The sequence below is a fragment of the Solanum pennellii genome, chromosome 8, assembly GCF_001406875.1.
Source record: "Solanum pennellii chromosome 8, SPENNV200".
Classification (NCBI taxonomy): domain Eukaryota; kingdom Viridiplantae; phylum Streptophyta; class Magnoliopsida; order Solanales; family Solanaceae; genus Solanum; species Solanum pennellii.
Genome location: NC_028644.1, coordinates 4,917,594 through 4,935,357, shown reverse-complemented (window position 1 = coordinate 4,935,357; position 17,764 = coordinate 4,917,594). Strand labels below are relative to the sequence as shown.

General features: G+C 29.9%; 1 protein-coding gene across 2 annotated transcripts; it reads left to right on the top strand.

The window, feature by feature from the left end:
* The first annotated feature begins 8,067 nt into the window (after positions 1-8,067).
* Positions 8,068-15,093, top strand: LOC107026615 (integrin-linked protein kinase 1-like). 2 transcript variants are annotated; one of them, XM_015227654.2, is made up of 12 exons: positions 8,068-8,782; positions 9,406-9,480; positions 9,556-9,660; positions 10,071-10,156; positions 11,775-11,895; positions 12,169-12,248; positions 12,383-12,445; positions 12,555-12,673; positions 12,863-12,948; positions 13,273-13,394; positions 13,986-14,117; positions 14,711-15,093. In XM_015227654.2, exons 1-12 carry the CDS (start codon positions 8,348-8,350, stop codon positions 14,715-14,717), a joined length of 1,431 nt encoding a protein of 476 aa, XP_015083140.1. In that variant the 5' UTR covers positions 8,068-8,347; the 3' UTR covers positions 14,718-15,093. The 2 variants fall into 2 exon arrangements, with proteins under 2 accessions (XP_015083140.1, XP_015083141.1); XM_015227655.2 differs by lacking the exon at positions 14,711-15,093 and having other exon boundaries at positions 13,986-14,121.
* Positions 15,094-17,764: the final 2,671 nt, after the last annotated feature.

Below are 17,764 nucleotides of genomic sequence, written 5' to 3'. Positions count from 1 at the left end.
TTACCCACCCACCCACCCCTTGACTTATTTTTTTTTGTAATTTTGTGCACTTTTTACGTTACATCACGGAGTGTGCCACATAAGACAAAAGGTGTATAAAATTATTAAAAAAAAGTTTAGGGGGTAATAGGACTTTCGTTCAGTTAAGGTGTGTCTCTGAGATTGGTTATAGTTTAGAGGGGTACTAGGACATTTTCCCTTTAACTTTTTCTCCTTATTAATTTCTTTCTTTCTTCTTTCTTCAAAAATTCATTGTCAACTTCATTGTAGCTTTTTTACTACTATTAGTTTAAATCTCTTAAATTTTAAAATTCAATCTAAATATTTTATTTCATTTTGAACAATTTGATAAACTCAATAGATTTCAAGATGATTAGTAGGTATTATTTAGTTTTTTAATCCAAATTTCAATTGAACTTTTTCAATTTTTGGAGAGTTCCGATTCTTTCAAAATTATTATTTCTAGTTTTAAAGTTATATGAAAACGGAATAAATTGTTTGATGATATCTTCAAATTTTTTATTTTTCTTAGAAAAATAATTAATTTTGCTATCAATAACTCAACAAAGTCTAGAAAATAGTATAATTTTGAAAAATAAAAGAAATTTGATCGAAGAAGGAAAAAAAATCAAAAATGGAGGGGACTCAACTTGTCATGGGGGTGGGGTAAGGTGAGGATGGGAGGTGAAGAAGAAAGAAAGAAAGAAAATAGAGGGAGATATAGCTTGAAAGTAAGGGTGGAAGATGAAGTAGAATTTAAAATAAAATTAAAATTAAAGTGATAAAATTTAAACAAGTCAAAAAGTAAGGAAGAGAAATAAAGAAAAACATAAAATGAAAAAAAGAAAATTATATATTCAAATTATATTAACACGTGTCAAATTGGTGTGTGATAACACTTGTCATTTAAAATTTGAAATTGATCAAAAATTGATGTAATAATATATGTTTGAAATTGTTTAGGAGGGTAATTTGACGTCCGCATAGTTAAGGTGTATTTTTTAAAATTAAGGACAACTTCAACTCTCACTTTATCTCTTTTCTTTTTAACTTTTTAATGTTATAAGAGTGATAGTGCCTTATCTATTAAGATAGATGTTGAGGCAAAAATCTAGAGCTTGTTGAATTGATAGCGGAGATGCTAACTCCAAGTAATTTCATGCACAACTCAAGATAAGGGCCAAGCAAAACATTATTTCTTCTGTCTACACTGGAGGAGGTACAAAAGTTACTGATCCTTTAGCTATTGAACAAAAATTTGTCTCTGTCTTCAACAACCTGATGGCTGAATGTCATGAGAAGTTGTCTTGTCCAAATACACAAATTATTAAGAATGACTCATGCCTTAACAGAGATCAAAAACTTGCTTTTAGTAAGGAACAGATAATCCAAGCTACTAAAAAGATGGAAAAATTAGCAAACTAGTCAAAAAATCAAACATATTAAGTAAAAATCTCTATATTTTAAAATAATTAGTAAAAATGTCAAAATTATCATTATTTTAAGAAAGATTGTGTATCATAATTTACTTCCTATTTTATTTCACCTTAATTACACATTTTCCAATTAATTCTCTCTCATATGTTTTTAAAAAATAAGATGTTTTCTCGCTCTCATATTTTCATCTTCCAATTCTTCTCATGTTCTTCATTTCAAACAAGCCTCACTCTTCCTTTTTTTTCTTTTTGATTTTAGAAATTGAATAATATATATTATAAAGATATTCACACAATCCATTTGATTAAGGTATGCATCTTTATTCGTTTTTGAGGTTTGTTTTATGATTTTATTTTTGTTTAAATCGTTCAAAATTGTTGTTTGTAGTTGAAATCACGTTCAAATTGAATAAACTCTAAATCATTCTCCAATGGTGAAATCTAAGATATTCACAAGAATCTCATTGATCAAAGTATGCATCTTATTCGATTTTTAGGTTTGTTAACCAATTTTGTTTTTATTTAAATCTTTCAAAAAATTAATTTATTTAGTGTTTTGGATAATGAAAACCTCAAGGATCCTCTCTAATGTCCCTTTAAAAAGGATTACAAGTGGTATCCCAATTAATCATCAATTTTTCAAATCCAAGCATAAACATGGCTGACCATTGCTATTAACCAGTGTTGATAGAATGGTCACAATCATCGATCACTCATAACACAATTTAAATGACAACAAATTTTGTATTTCAGTGTCACTTTATAAACAAACAAGTTTGTATTTCTTTTTATTTTGTATTCATAGTAACGATATACCAACTAAGTCAAATTTGTATTCCAATTGAAATGAGTATTATTGTGCCCATTTTGTTTCAATTTTCAAACTCTATTTTCAAGGCCAACAAGTCTGTATTTTTGTTATTATGTTTTTCATCATAATTGTATACCAACAACTTTTGTATATTATGTGCTCACTTTACTATTCAAATTAAAATGAACAAAATTGTATGTACAAAACTGTATTTTTGTATCATTTTTTGACCAAAATTGTATTTTTCCTATTTCAATTGTAAGCTACGATGCCAACAAAATCCTAATATAACAAAAAAAAATTCCTTTTGTATCTAAGTTAAAATAATATTTATTTACAATGGGGCTCATATCTTGTGTTGAACAAAATTATATTTCGTGCATCACAATTTTATAATATGTCACCCAACATATATGTATATTAAAGTAACATACAAATTGTATTCAGGTCATAACTTTTACGAAATACATCACATTTATGATATCCTTTTCGATAAGCGATACAAAATAGCTCAAAAAATAGAAAACAAATAACTAAAGAAAAAATGAAAATACAGTACAATTGTCATAATTTTTACGTTTGGTATACCATTTTGTTCAAAAAACTAAAAAGAATTAGCCGATGAAAAAATTCAGTCCTCAAACAATTCATTATTATCTTCGTATTCAACCAACAAAAAAAATTAACGAATTCGTCAAAACTTATTATTACTAACTTGTTCATAATGCATACAGTACATTTTGTATGTAAATAGATATGATGTACAATTATGTAAAAAATTTCATATCAAATTTATAATCAATTAGAAACACATTAAGAATGAAGCAATTAACTAATAACCGATCCAAATTATATTTCATCAATTTTATCGAACTCTCAGTAAAAAAATAATTCTCAAAAGCTACTGATCAACAATTTTTGACCTACTTCGTTTCAAATTTTCTAACCAAAAAGTAAAAATTTGTTAATCCAAATAAATTGATCTGAAATCGAGTATTATCAATTGAAAATCCATAATGCGAAATTAAATCAATTATGTGGATGCCTCAGTCATTTATCTTTTATTTTGTAACTAATGAGAACTTTTAGTGATTGTTCCTTTTTTAAATTACTCTCTCTCCTTTATGTATTTAACAATTGTATTCTTTCAATAAAAGAAAATAATAAAAACATAAATAAGATACATAATAAACTAAAATTTTGACATTATTAATAAATATTGAAAGTGTTGACAATAAATCTTGTTAAATATTAAAATAATGATATTATGAAAAATTTCTCAAAGCTTATGATACTCTGGACTGACCTTTTGTTAAAGTTATGCTAGTCCATCTTTGATTTCCTTATAAGTTCATATAATGTGTCACTAGTTTCAGTTATTCTTTTGCAATGGTAGTATACTGCTTATGGAGGGATAGAAATATGAGGAGATTTCAAACATGCACATCCACATTCAAGGGAGGAACAACTTGAACTGTCCAAAACATTGTCAAGGATGGACACGTACGTCAACGTTCACCCGATTATTTATATGATATAATTTGATTCGATGTAAATTCATACACATGAAATATATTATTTTAAATACGATCCGTTTTAAATATGTATGCAATTGTTGGAGTAAATAGACGGAAAAACTTTAAGAAGAAACAGAGGCTCAAAGATTAAGAGAGAATTATATGCTGAAATCTTTTCTTTTTCACAACTTATATTCAAACTTCGTACGAATTACATTTATAAATAACTTATTACTTATCTATCTATAAAAACTCATGTCAATTTTCTTTTAAAATTAGTATATAAATAATTTATTTTTTATCGAGCTATAAAAAATAACAAATATTTACTTTTTTGTTATCATATAAGTTCAATAAATTGCTAAGGAGGGTTGAAGAGAGAGAGGAAGTAGTTCAAGGTATTTTAATGGAGTCAATTAATAATGAGTAGTTCTAGGCATATAGTAGTGTATTTTAATGGAGTCAATTAATTATAAGTGAATTATTGCAATGTAAGTTAGGCCCTATCATATCTCTCTTACAAATTGAGCAACAATATGTCTTTATCACCTTTTTGTTCGTCTCCCTTTCATTTGATTCCACGTTTAATTAGTCTTTTATTTTGTCTTTTACCCTAATGATGGAGGATCAACATCTAATCAAGTTTGGACTTATTAACAATAATTATTATTATTATGTTTTATCGTCCAATAAAATGAGATCGATTATATGAATTTATTAAGTTCATATCATAATCATCAGAACATAATAAATAAAATAACATTTAAAATATTTTAAAATACAGACTGTTCAAATATTTCTTGAAAAAGTAAGTGGATTTCACACTTGTTTTTTTAAAATTTGGTAAGATGGAAAAAAAGTATTTTAAAATATTTATGTATAATTTATTAGGTAAAAGAAAATACTTATTGAATAGCTAATTGATATGGTATATCACTATCAAACTTGTTATTCCCTATTGAAAAGTCATTTTTTCTTTTTAGGATAAATCTAGGGGAAATGCATAAGTACTTCCTTAACCTATGTCTGAAATCTCAAAAACACGCTTATACTATACTAAGGTCCTATTACTCTCCTGAACTTACTTTATAAATAATTTCTACCCCTTTTTGACCTACATGACACTATTTTTGAGAAAAAAATGTTGACACATGTTGGGCCCACAAGATGGTGTCACGTTGGCCGAAAAGGGATAGAAAATTATTTATAAAATAAGTTTACGGTAATAGGACCTTACTATAATATAAATATGTCTCTGAGATTTCGGACATATGTTGAGGGGGATACTTGTGCATTATCCAAAAAAAAAATATTTTAAAAATTTAGACCAAGCAAACAAACACAAACTCTTTCTGCAAAAATGTGTTTTTATCCATTAAAATGTAACTAGATAATAAAGAATGAGATAAATATAAAAGTAGAATTTGTGATTTTGTACATTTTTATTGGGTATAGTCAGAATAAATGAAAAATGAAAAAAATATGGAGCATTTCTATATGTTTTAACGAAAATTATTTCTCTCTCATCTGTGATCGAAAGAAAAGTTCAAGTGTTTGAATAAAGAAATACTTCTGCTTTTGTTAAAATGATTGGAAATAAGGATCTTTTACGCTGTTGTTGTTGCTCGGCTACAAAAAATGACCTCACGACAGTTTGACGGTTAGTTTCTTTCCTAAATTTATTATTTGCTAAACTTCTTCTTCTTATGCACAAATAAATCTACAGTAATTTGCTCTTGTTTAGTGATTCGTCAATACCATTGTTTTTGATATTCATACTGTCACGTGTAAAATCATTCTATCCTGACAGCATATATTTAATTTTTCTAAACTTCTTTTACACAAATAAATCTAGTATACTTTGCTCCTGTTGACTGATTCACCGACACTATTATTTTTTGTATCGATAAACTGAGTGAAATTATTCTATCCCCAACGGATATATTTCATTAACATCGAATACTTAAAGAAAACAATTTCCAAGTATACACTATACATTAACCTCGAGTACTTAATTAAGAAAAATAATATCCTTAAAAACACACTATGCATTCAATGTACTCAATTTTCTTATTTTCAACATTGTTACTGTTTGTTTTTGTTACAAATTCTATTATCAATACTAACTTTTAACTTGCTGATTTTAAAAAATATATTCTAAACTTTGTTATTTCTTACCAATTTCTGTAAAATATTATTTTAAGTATTTGATAATACAAATTAGATAATAATTCTCCACACTTTATTTGTGTATTTCAAATATGTTATTGTAAATAATAAAGATTAGATACCATGATATAATTGGTTTTGTTTAAAAAATAAATTTTAAATTATTTAGTCAACATCTAATATAATTTCAACTTACAAGTTGACTGCAGCAACTATCTTAGCTGTGGGGAATACATCTCCCCAACTTTAAGGCAGCTTTTGTGATCTACATTCAAATGTTGACCATTTCAATGTGATCCATGACAACGACCATAATAATAATAATATAATTAATTTTTTTAAAAAAAAAATTCGTATTATTTTAAATTAATTTAAATTTTGTCATTTTTAATACTTTCTATCAAGTCATATTCTGAATCCTGATAGATAATTCTTTTTCTATTACGACTAATTGAACTTTTTCATTATACGGTAAACTTCATTATCTAAATTTTTTTAAAAGAAAAGGTTTATATTTATCCTTCAACTCATGAGTATGATTAAATTGGGATTAAATTACTATCAGGTTTTAGAATATTTATAAATGTGAAAAAAAACTTTATTTTTAAAATAAGGTGATATTAGATCGATCACCAAAGTAGTGATGATAAAATTACTCAACTTCTAATGTAATAATAATAAATCTAACCAACTTTTTCCTAATAATATAATAGAATTTTAATATCTCCAATTCTAAGAGATTGTAAAAACATAGATCAATCTTCTACTAATGATTTTGAAAGTTGGAATACGTTTGAAATTGTACCCTTGTGATAAATTGTAAAAGTAAAAAATAAAAAGAAATTTTTTTAAGTTTTATTTTGTATGAGGAGGGACCAGGGTTTTTTTTTATTCAGTTTAGTGAATATCATGGTGAAACCCAATATCAACGGATAGAGCCGATGAAGTTGCTCTTCTAATAATTAGAGGTGTCAAAATTCAAGTTTTAAATATGAAAAAATAATTGGTATTGAACATTTTATCCAAATACTAGTATCAAATACGTTTCACAAAAAAACTAATGGATTTTCTTGCATCTCACTACATATATATTTGTAGTAGACTTTTTGACATCTATCTTTTCCAATTTTGGATATGTAAAATACTTAAGTTTGTAGCATTTTATGTTGACATAAATGTCAATTGAGGTAAAGTTAAACAACATATTTATGTACTTATGTTATGTAATTTTACGTAAAATGTGTATTACGTAACACAATATTAAATAGAATAAAATCCTTAATTTTCATTGTTTGTATGGAAAAGGGTCAAAATTGGCTCTGAAATATGCGAAATAGACCATTTATATCTTCCATTATATTTTGGGATCAAAAATACCCCGCCGTTATCCTAGGAGACCACAAATACACTCAAGAGTTAACACCCCATTTTTTTAGTGACGTAGCAAGTCACATGGGACTAATCCCTCCACCTAAGTGTTGCCAACTAAGATTTACTACAAAAAACTTGATCTTTAGTGGCGACAAAGTTGCCACAAAATTCCAAAATATTGCCACTAAAAGGTTATGAGTGATTTTTAGTGGCAACTAAGACTCCAACAACCATTCCCTAGTAAAATCTATTTTTTCAACAAAAAAACATGTCAATTAATTTTCGATTACAACCTAATTTTCTAAAATAAATAACTTGCAATATCAATATAAAAAAATATCCTATATTATTACGAAAAATCATGAAAATTACTTTTTGATTCACATCTCCTACTATATAATGCATCATTTACATTTACATATGACATAATAATAAAACATACAATGTCTTCAAACTCCTACTTAATTGATATCATTTTTTTAAAAACAATGAAGAAAAACACAAAAAATTAGAATTTAATGTTAAAAACTTTTAATGACGATTTTCTGAGTTTTCGCCGCAAAAGGTCTAATTCTTTTGTAGTGAATCCTAGTTGGCAATGCTTAGGTAAAAAAATTAGTTCCACGTAGCTTGTCAAGTCAATAAAAATATGGGGTTAACTTTTAACGGTATATAACAGTAGAAACATTTCTTATCCCAAAATATAACGAATGATATAAATGGGACAATTTTGACCCTCACAAAAGAAAACAAAAATAAAGAAGAGGAGAAAACAAGTGGAGTATTGACGCCAAACACATCAGCAGCAGTATAACATATTTTTCGGAAAAACTGTGTGGATGTTTGTACCTGAAAAAAGAATTCAGTTGAAACCCACCCATTCCTTTTTCCTCCATTGTAACGATGCACTTCTCTCTGAGAATTTCATTCTCAATTATCAGACTCACAAATTCCATTTCAATTCTTTAGCAACAAAATCTCTCAGCATTTTTCTTCGATGAAGTTTTGTTATCTGTGAAAAAAAAACAAAGTTCGATTTTCAGATGAACGATAAAATGGATGTGAAAAAGCGATTAACACGAGGAATATCTAGGCAATTTTCAACAGGTTCATTGAGAATGAGTGGGAAATTCAGTTTCAAAAGGCAAAATTCAATGGATCCAAGGAATAACAATATGCGTTTTAGTTTTGGTAGGCAATCGTCTCTCGATCCGATACGGAGGTGTCCGTCTTTTGAAAACGAGACGATTGCTGTACCGGATAATTTGGATTCAACGATGCAATTGTTGTTTATGGCCTGTAAAGGTGATGTGAATGGAGTGAAGGATTTGTTGGATGAAGATGTTGATGTTAATAGTATTGATTTAGATGGAAGAACTGCTTTGCATATTGCTGCTTGTGAAGGACATGTAGAGGTTGCTAAGCTTTTGTTGAGTAGGAAGGCTAATATTGATGCTCGTGATCGATGGGGAAGCACGGTAAATTTTTGAACTTTGAGATATTTTGTGTTTGGTATGATGAAAAGCCCTTGAATTATGTAAATTTTTTTGTGAAAAAATAGAGTCTTGCCGTAACTGGTAAAGTTGATTTCATGGTTCGAGCTGTCAAAATAGTACAAATGTAGGGGAAATCCTTGAGATATCTTATTATGAGAATATTTTCTTATTGTTTGTTTGCTATTATTCTCCTTGATATGTGAATAAATGAAATCAAGTAAATGTGGTGAAATTGTAATCGTAATTCTAATTCACTGAGGGAAAATATGCCAGGTGGGAGCTGGAACTAAAGTTTCAATTCTGAAGAAACTTTAGCTAGTTGTTGGATTAACTATGAAGATATTGTGAGTCTGCTACTAATTTCTTCTGTAATTTGATGAAGAAAATATTAGTGACAGAAGATGAGAAAGAGCTAATGTAGGTAGGTCTCATAGAATAAAAAATGGTTCAAATGGCTTCGGCAAGTCTAACTTGAGGTCGAAAAATGCAGACCTTTGACATTTACAGACTATGTGTCTCCTTAATTTTATTCATCCTTTTGCATTTGGACAATAGTATGTATGAGGGCCCAAGTGCATCCTTGAACTTCCTTATTATTATGGCAGGCAGCAGCTGACGCGAAATACTATGGAAATAATGAAGTTTATAATATCTTAAAGGCCCGGGGAGCCAAAGTCCCGGTAAGTGGGAAGATAATTTTCTAATTAAGGTGATCTTTATGATATTATGGGGCTGAGTATTTGTCTCGTTGTTAGAAACTCAGAAACACACCAATGACTGTAGCAAATCCTCGAGAAGTTCCAGAATATGAATTAAATCCACTGGAGCTTCAAATCCGAAAAAGGGATGGAATTTCTAAGGTAAGTTCTTTCATAATAAGCATTTGGATGTTTCAATTTTGAGAAATGATGAAAGCATTAAAATGACACCAGCATAAGCAAAATTTGAAAGTTAGAATGATTATCTCTTTGATTTTATCTAGGGGAACTATACACTTTGAGGAACCTTTATTCAAATGTCATCAACTTTAGTTCACTTGGAAAAGAGTTAAGATCAAAGATAATCATCATTACCTCATAGGAGGCCTAACCTCAAATTTCTAACTTCTGCAAACTTTTGAACGTTTTATTCCCTTCTTTTCTTCCTGAAGAAATCCATGAGACATCTTCACTTACTTGCCTCTCCTCATGCAATTTGTGCCTGATTTTGCATTGTTAATTTTTCAATCGTCTCTTAACAACTTTGCTGAAACTTCTTTTCCTTTCAACAGGGTTCGTATCAAGTTGCTAAATGGAATGGAACAAAAGTTTCTGTCAAGATACTTGACAAGGATAGTTATGCAGACCCTGAAATTATGTATGTGGTCAACTTATTTTCTGTTAGTCTCCTGATTCACTACCATAAGGCACATTTCTGTTATTGATTTGGAAATAAGCTTACCAAAGGGACATAATATTTTGGACTTCAGCTAGTAACCATGTTGTCTGATTTTCTATGACTGGCAAAGCTTTGGCATTATACATTAATTTGGATATGAAATTAGTTGTGCAGCTTTGGCGTATGATTTATGCAACTTAGGTTGGCTTGTCATATGTTGAAATCATTATTTTCTTCACTTTTACTTGGGGACATTTCATGTATCCCTTGTGGACTTGTTATGTACGTGAAGCCCAGACTGTTTATACTTATTTTGAGGCTCGTCATTTGGAAATTCGGAAATTTTTTCTAGTAGTAGTCAACAAGTAATTTCCAACAACAGAAATCAGGACATATTGGAGTGCTTTCATGTTTGATTGAGCAGGATGTTCCACTAAGTTGTGTTCTGTTATATTACAGTCGTGTGAGCAGCTTGATCACATCATTATGTGTGCTTACATACACCGCTAACCTTTGTTTAAAGATTGGTAGATAGTTCTTGCGTTTTTTTTACGCTAGGTAGATTGTGAACATGGTATTGAGATGGCTCTAATAGGTGCCTTAATCAAGTTCTCATAAGAAAACCAAATCCCTGAAGCAGCTGGAAATACATTTGTCAAAAATATTGAAGTGTATATCCTTCTGATCATCAGGTCACACTGCTTCAAGTGAATAGCATAAACTGAACAGTCTTTATACATGAATCTGATCCTTTGAGCATTTAAAATAGGATAGAAAGATGAAATTATGCATCTCAAAAGGAAATTCAGTCTTGTTGGTAAAATACTCTTTATATTCACATGTTTCCAAGATGCTGGCAGATTGAGTTGACGATGTAGCTGGATCTTTGATTTGCAGTAACATGGAATCAGTTGAGGATCACACTTCGTCATTCCGGAGTCCTTTTCGTTAGGCAATTTTCAAGTTTCATACTAACATTTCTCTAAAACCAAATTTTTTTAAACAATTGTACAAGCTCTTTCTAATTTTCTAATCCCTAGTTAAGGAGACTGGGATTCCTCTACCTCGGTTTGTATCATAATACATAATAAGTTGATACTCTCATCTGTTGTTTGTGATAGCCACCTTGTGCAGTTTACTTCGTTTCATGCTACCTTTCTCTGAGATCCAAACTTAGGATGCATAAAGCCCAGCTTCTTTTCAGGGTTCATTGTAAGAAAAACTGGTAGCTCTATCCTTTTTCTGCTGGCTTTCTGAATCAAGAAAACTTATAATCTGCACTCTCGTGTGATCGCCACAAATTCTCGTTCAGACATTGAACTGATTCCAGGGAGATGCTTATTTCAAGTGTCTTGATTCATGATAGGACAGAACTTTAGTATTACTTCCAACATCATTAGATCTTTTAAATTATCTTCTGTATGTATATTTGTCAAAATGATAGATTCAGTTTTTGTTATTATGTTCTTTTAGTTTCTCATTTGAACAAATCATTTTCAAGTTGTTATTTAGGATTGTCAAAATCTCTTATTGTTCAGTTAACTGTTTTTTATTCTTGATGTTAAGGTCGCCTTAATTCCATTTCCTTCACATGCAGAAATGCTTTTAAGCATGAATTAACTTTGTTGGAAAGAGTACGGCATCCTAATGTGGTTCAATTTGTCGGAGCTGTTACACAAAATATACCAATGATGATAGTAATAGAGTATCATCCGAGGGTAAGTTCTCTTTATTTCTCTATCACACACTGCTCTCCACAAAATTCCTTCTTCTCTATCCACCTAACACTATATTGTCAATACTGTATGTTATTATGCATACATTAATATTGAGAAATATTCGATCAGCTCGTACATCAAAAGTGCATTCAATTTTGTGCTGTGATTTCTCTCCTGATGTATTTTCATTCTTATCGATTTTATGCACTCTACTTCTTGTTTCTTGGCTTAGCTTTTCAATGGGTATTTCATTCATGTATTATTGATTTTCAGGGTGACCTTGGCAGCTATCTTCAGAAGAAGGGACGTCTATCTCCTTCTAAGGTTCTAAGATTTGCTCTGGATATTGCCAGGCAAGTCTGGTCTCTTTCCTACAAACTGAAAAAATAATTCTATTAGTACATCTGAGATATTTTATTTTTATGCTGATAAGATGTTCTAATTTATTTGGTTGCATCCTGTTTTCATCATATGATCTTATTTTCAGGGGCATGAATTATCTTCATGAATGTAAACCGGACCCAATCATCCATTGTCTTTTAATGCCAAAGTAAGAAAACCAAATGTTTTATGATTTTCATATATTAAATGACACTTTTCAATGTACTCGTGTCACGTATCTACTTCTTTTAATGTTTGTAATTTTTGTAAGGTGCCAGAAATATTTTGCAGGACAATGGTGGTCTATTGAAAGTTGCGGGATTTGGTTTGATTAGATTGTCAAACATTTCACCTGACAAAGCAAAGTCACTGCAACCTCAAGCTATTGACCGTGCAAGTAAATACTTTAATTTGAGCACATATAGCTTAATTACAATACTCCTTATAAAAGGCAGAAAAGAAGCCTTCTAGTTTGATACTAGTGTCCACTTTAAAAACTTCAGGGGATGGACTTAAATGTATTCTAATTTCATGACTGGAGGAATTGTAACTACAATAACTGCACGCTCTTTCTTGTTACTTGTAGGTACCTATATAGCTCCTGAGATTTATAAAGATGAAATATTCGATAGAAGCGTGGATGTATATGCTTTTGGAGTATTACTTTATGAGGTACAGATTCAGTTTCTTATGGCTGCCTTTTGTTTTACTACATAATTCTTTTAGCTAACTAGAACGTCCGCGTTATGAAGTAGAATTTTAACTTTTGTATATTTTTGTAAAAAAAGATCTAGTCAATTTACACTGTCAAATACAAAGTATTGTAGATTCCTTTTTTTTCTTCACTTTGCTGGAACATTTCATGATATGAATGATCTTGCAGTGTTTCATATGCTAACTCTTTGTTTTCTTTTGGGGCATTTTCTTGAATCAGTCTTCCTCAAATGTTCTAGAGCTCTTATCTTGTTGAATTTTGGCTAACTTTGTTGGGTTTAGATGATGGAGGGATCACCACCATTTCATCCCAAGTCACCTGAAGAGGCTGCTAGATTGATGTGCAAAGAGGGTAAAAGACCATCGTTCAAGTCAAAATCTAAGTATCCGCCGGACCTTAGAGAGTAAGCCCTGCTATTCATTTTTGTTTTCAATATTTGGATGCAATCTAGTCTTTTGCCGTTCGTATGCAGTTATAGAGTAGAAACATGCTACTAAATATAGCAGATGTTCCGTGTCATACTCCTAATCATTCTAATAGATATGACATCTTTTGTGAAAGGATTGCAAAAAAAGGATTGTTGTTTTTGCTGTTTTGCTTTACAGAAGTAATGTGTGATTTCTTTGGCTTCTGCTATCTGGCTGCTTAGTCCAGCATTGTGCTGTCGTTTTACTTTAAACTTGCATTCTTCAATTCAATGTTCTTTTCCTTCCAGAGATTTTAGGCATTTCTAAGTGGACAATGATATATTCTCCTGTGTCCATCCATCTGATGATAAAATATTCAATTGTACACTGTGCATTACCTTATTTTAGATTTCCTTGCATTTTACTGATCTTAAAGAATATAACAAACCGATTTTGCACAGTCAGGCCGCCTCCCCCCACCATCATAAGGCTCTGTCTGTCTAATATTCTTTTGTTGATCTTATTGCTTAAGGATAATTTCTGTGGCGATTTTCATGTTCCATCGACAAAATTTGCTGAATGTCTAGGTTGATTGAAGAATGTTGGAATCCAGATTCTTTTATACGGCCAACATTTTCGGAGATCATTGTGCGCATGAATAAAATTGTTGCAAACTGTTCAAAACACGGATGGTTGAAAGATACTCTAAAGCTTCCCTGGTAATGCTTCCACTGCACTGCATCTTTTGCATATGTTAGATCCTTTTTCAGTTGTTTACAATATTCAAAGGTCCTTGGACCAAGAAGAAAAGATTCAGCACAGTAGATAACTTCTACAAAAACTAAAATAGCTTCGACACAACGTTTCAAGCATTAGAATTTTTACATTATCATGCACTCTTTTTTAATCTCATTTGATTGTAACAACACACATCCATGTGCAAAGAAAGCATAACTGACTTTAGTGGCGATAACTGTACTCGAAAGAGTAGATATACCACCTTGTTTATATATATATATTTCTTTTTCCATTTTTTACCTAGTGCATTACCTTGTGACGATAGTGGCGGAGCCAGAAATTTCTTAAAGGGTGTCCAGAAATAGCAACTTGTTATGTTAAGGGTGTCCAAAATAGATTATTTAATCATTTCGTATATCATTGTACTTGTATATATGCTAATTTTTTTCCGACGAAGGGTGTCCAATTGACAGCATGTGGCTACGCCACTGTGTGACGAGACGATAAAGTAGATCACAAGATTTGTTAATTTTCCATCATAGGGACCATTCCTTAGATGAATTTCTTGATGCAGGTTATAGACTGAAACAAACTACATTGACCATGGACAAAGCTTAAGATGTGGAGAAGAATATTGAGACAAGATTCTTGTGACTATTCGATATAATTATGTGGATGATAGATATCATACTAAACTTTATGCTGTCTTTGCAAGAATCGTTGTCCATCGTGTTGTTTGGACCAAATAATGGAAGAAAGAAGGGTGTGAGTGATTGGTATAAGAATTGAAACTTCATGCACAGTGCTTCTCTAGTTTTGAGTAAAGCTACAACTTAGAGAAGTTCCTTTCTTACTGTCTATTTTTATAAGCTTTCACTAGAAACAACTTGTATCTTGCTGTATAAAGAAAAGAGGAAGAATAATATACTTTTTTTTATTTATTTTTCTTGTTTGATATGTTCATCAACCTATCGAGAATTCATTCTGTAACTATTCTGGAAGTTTGGTTTTTGCACAAAAATAAATCAGAGCATCAATAATCTAGTGGTAGAAATGTATTAACCAGATATGCATAAATCATAATCAATTAACTTATAAAATAAATATTTATACTCCTTTAAAATTTATATATTATGTGAAGACGAGTTAAAATATTTAGTTGTCAACTAAAATTAAATTGAAATGCCTAATGTGTACTCTTAAAGTTAAAATTCTTTACCTGGCCAAATTTATATCTCTTTGTTGTGTTGTGCCTTTCCAACTATGCATTGTTATCTAGCTAATTGGGTGTATCAATTATATTGATGCAAAATGTTGATATTATGAACTTGTCAGATTTGATCTTTTTCTTAGCTTACTCAAGTTATTAATTAATTAGATTGGGATTTAAGATTTTTAAAATACAGGTACATCACTAATAAAAGGAGAAAAAAGAATATATTAAGTGAGAAATTATAATTATTCTTTTAGGTAAAATAATAACTTAGCATTCAATTAAGTGCATCGTCTAGTTCTTTTGAAGCATGGATATTTAGCCGATAATTAAAAGGAAACATGTATAAGTATCCCCTTTAACTATACACGAAATCTCAGCGACACACTTTAATTATACATGAGTCGTATTATCCTCTGAATTATTTTTAAGTGTAATAAAGACACACTTAATAGAGACTAAAATCTATATTGTCACTCACATGATGAAAGGTGTTTTTACACTCGTCTCTGAGTATCATTATATCAGCACCACATCAATAAATGATCAGTAAAATTTCATGTCATTGATTCCTTCTTCATTATCAATTGTCATTTCATAACCACTGATCCACTTACTTTAACCATTAAAACTCATAACAATCACCATGAAAATTATAACCCACCACCAAATTTATCCTTCCACTACCGCCGGACTCAATATCTGCTATCAATTTTATTTTTCTTTCAATCCAAATAATTGGAATAATGCACAAGTATCCATCAATCTATGGCCGAAATCTCAGAGATACACTTATACTATATTAAGGTCTTATTACTCCTGAACTTATTTTATTAATAATTTTCTACCCTTTTTCGGCATACGTGGCACTATCTTGTGGACCTAACGCTGGACTTTTTTTTTTCCAAGCTAGTGCCACGTAGGCCGAAAAGGAGTAGAAAATTACTTATAAAATAAGTTCAGGAGGGGTAATAGGACCTTATTATAGTATAAATGCATCTTTGAGATTTCGATCATAGGTTGAAGGGGTAGTTATATATTTTTCCAATTTCATAAATTATGGTCCAAAATCTACATTAAGAAAACGACCTAAATTTTGAACTCTAATTCGAGAAGAACTCAAAATTGTGGTCATTTTTTTTCTAATTGAATTTGGGTTAAGATGAGGTTGATTAAGGTGAGAAAGAAAGAGAATGAGGGAGGGTGTTATTGATGGAGAACTGAAGGAGCATGGAGGTTGATGGAAAATGAACATGTATCCATATTAATTAGATTTTAATACCTTTTTTCGAATCTCACATGCTTCTAAAAGGCTGCATTTATATATTACACTTTAAAATAATTTAAAAGAATAATAAGTCTTATGTATAATTAAGATGTGTCGTCAAAATTATGTGTATAGTTAAATGGGCTACTTATCCTTTTTCCTAATTAAAATAATTCAAGAAATATGTACATATATATATCTAATTCATCAAAAAATATATAAATTCATATATATCACATTTTTTTTAATGTAAATATAACATAAAATGAGATAAAATTGAAAGAGATCTATATAGTATGATCTTATATTTTTATATCGTGGATGAATATATAAGTGATATAATTTATATATATTATCCTAAAGATATTGATTGTCAAATATAACATGTATTTGAAATAACCGTTTTTTATTAAATAAAATTATATCTAATATTTTTTTTTAAAAATCTCACTCGTCTTTTGCCTCTTGTTATAATAGTAATAAGCAAATTATCATTATAAATTTCTAATCATACTCAAATTAGAGACATTTCAGAAAATTTATTTTTATAATTAAAATAAATTTTATCCCAAAATTATAATCGCAGAATAACTTTATACGGACATCAATTATCCAGCAATTATTATATAATAAATAAAATATGAGCATCAATTATGCATATGAACATTAAAATATTGTGCAAATATAATTTATGGACAGCATTAATTCTACAACTTTCGGTCACCGACCTCTAAAGTGACTGTCTTTTTAGCGCCGCACCCTATATATCTGCAAACAAATTCAATTCCACGTGTCACACTTCTATTGCCCATGATGACCTGGCCAATTTCTAAATTTAAAAACTTTGTATATATTTAACAAAATTACGTGAATATTTAAATTTGTATAAAATTAAACACGTAAAGTGTGTATTTTACGTGATAGCAAACATGTAGAACGTTATTAGGATACAAAACAGTCATGTATGACACCACATAAGACGCATAAATTTGTTCAAAAGCGAAGTTGGAAATTTAACGAAGGATGTCTAGGGTGCTAAAGTGAATGTGTTCTTTTCAGAAAAGTGAAAACGAAAAATCCGCTAGAAATTTCACGAAAAGTAGGGATTCGTGGTTCAGTTTTGATCGGTTAATGATTAAAATCAAAAT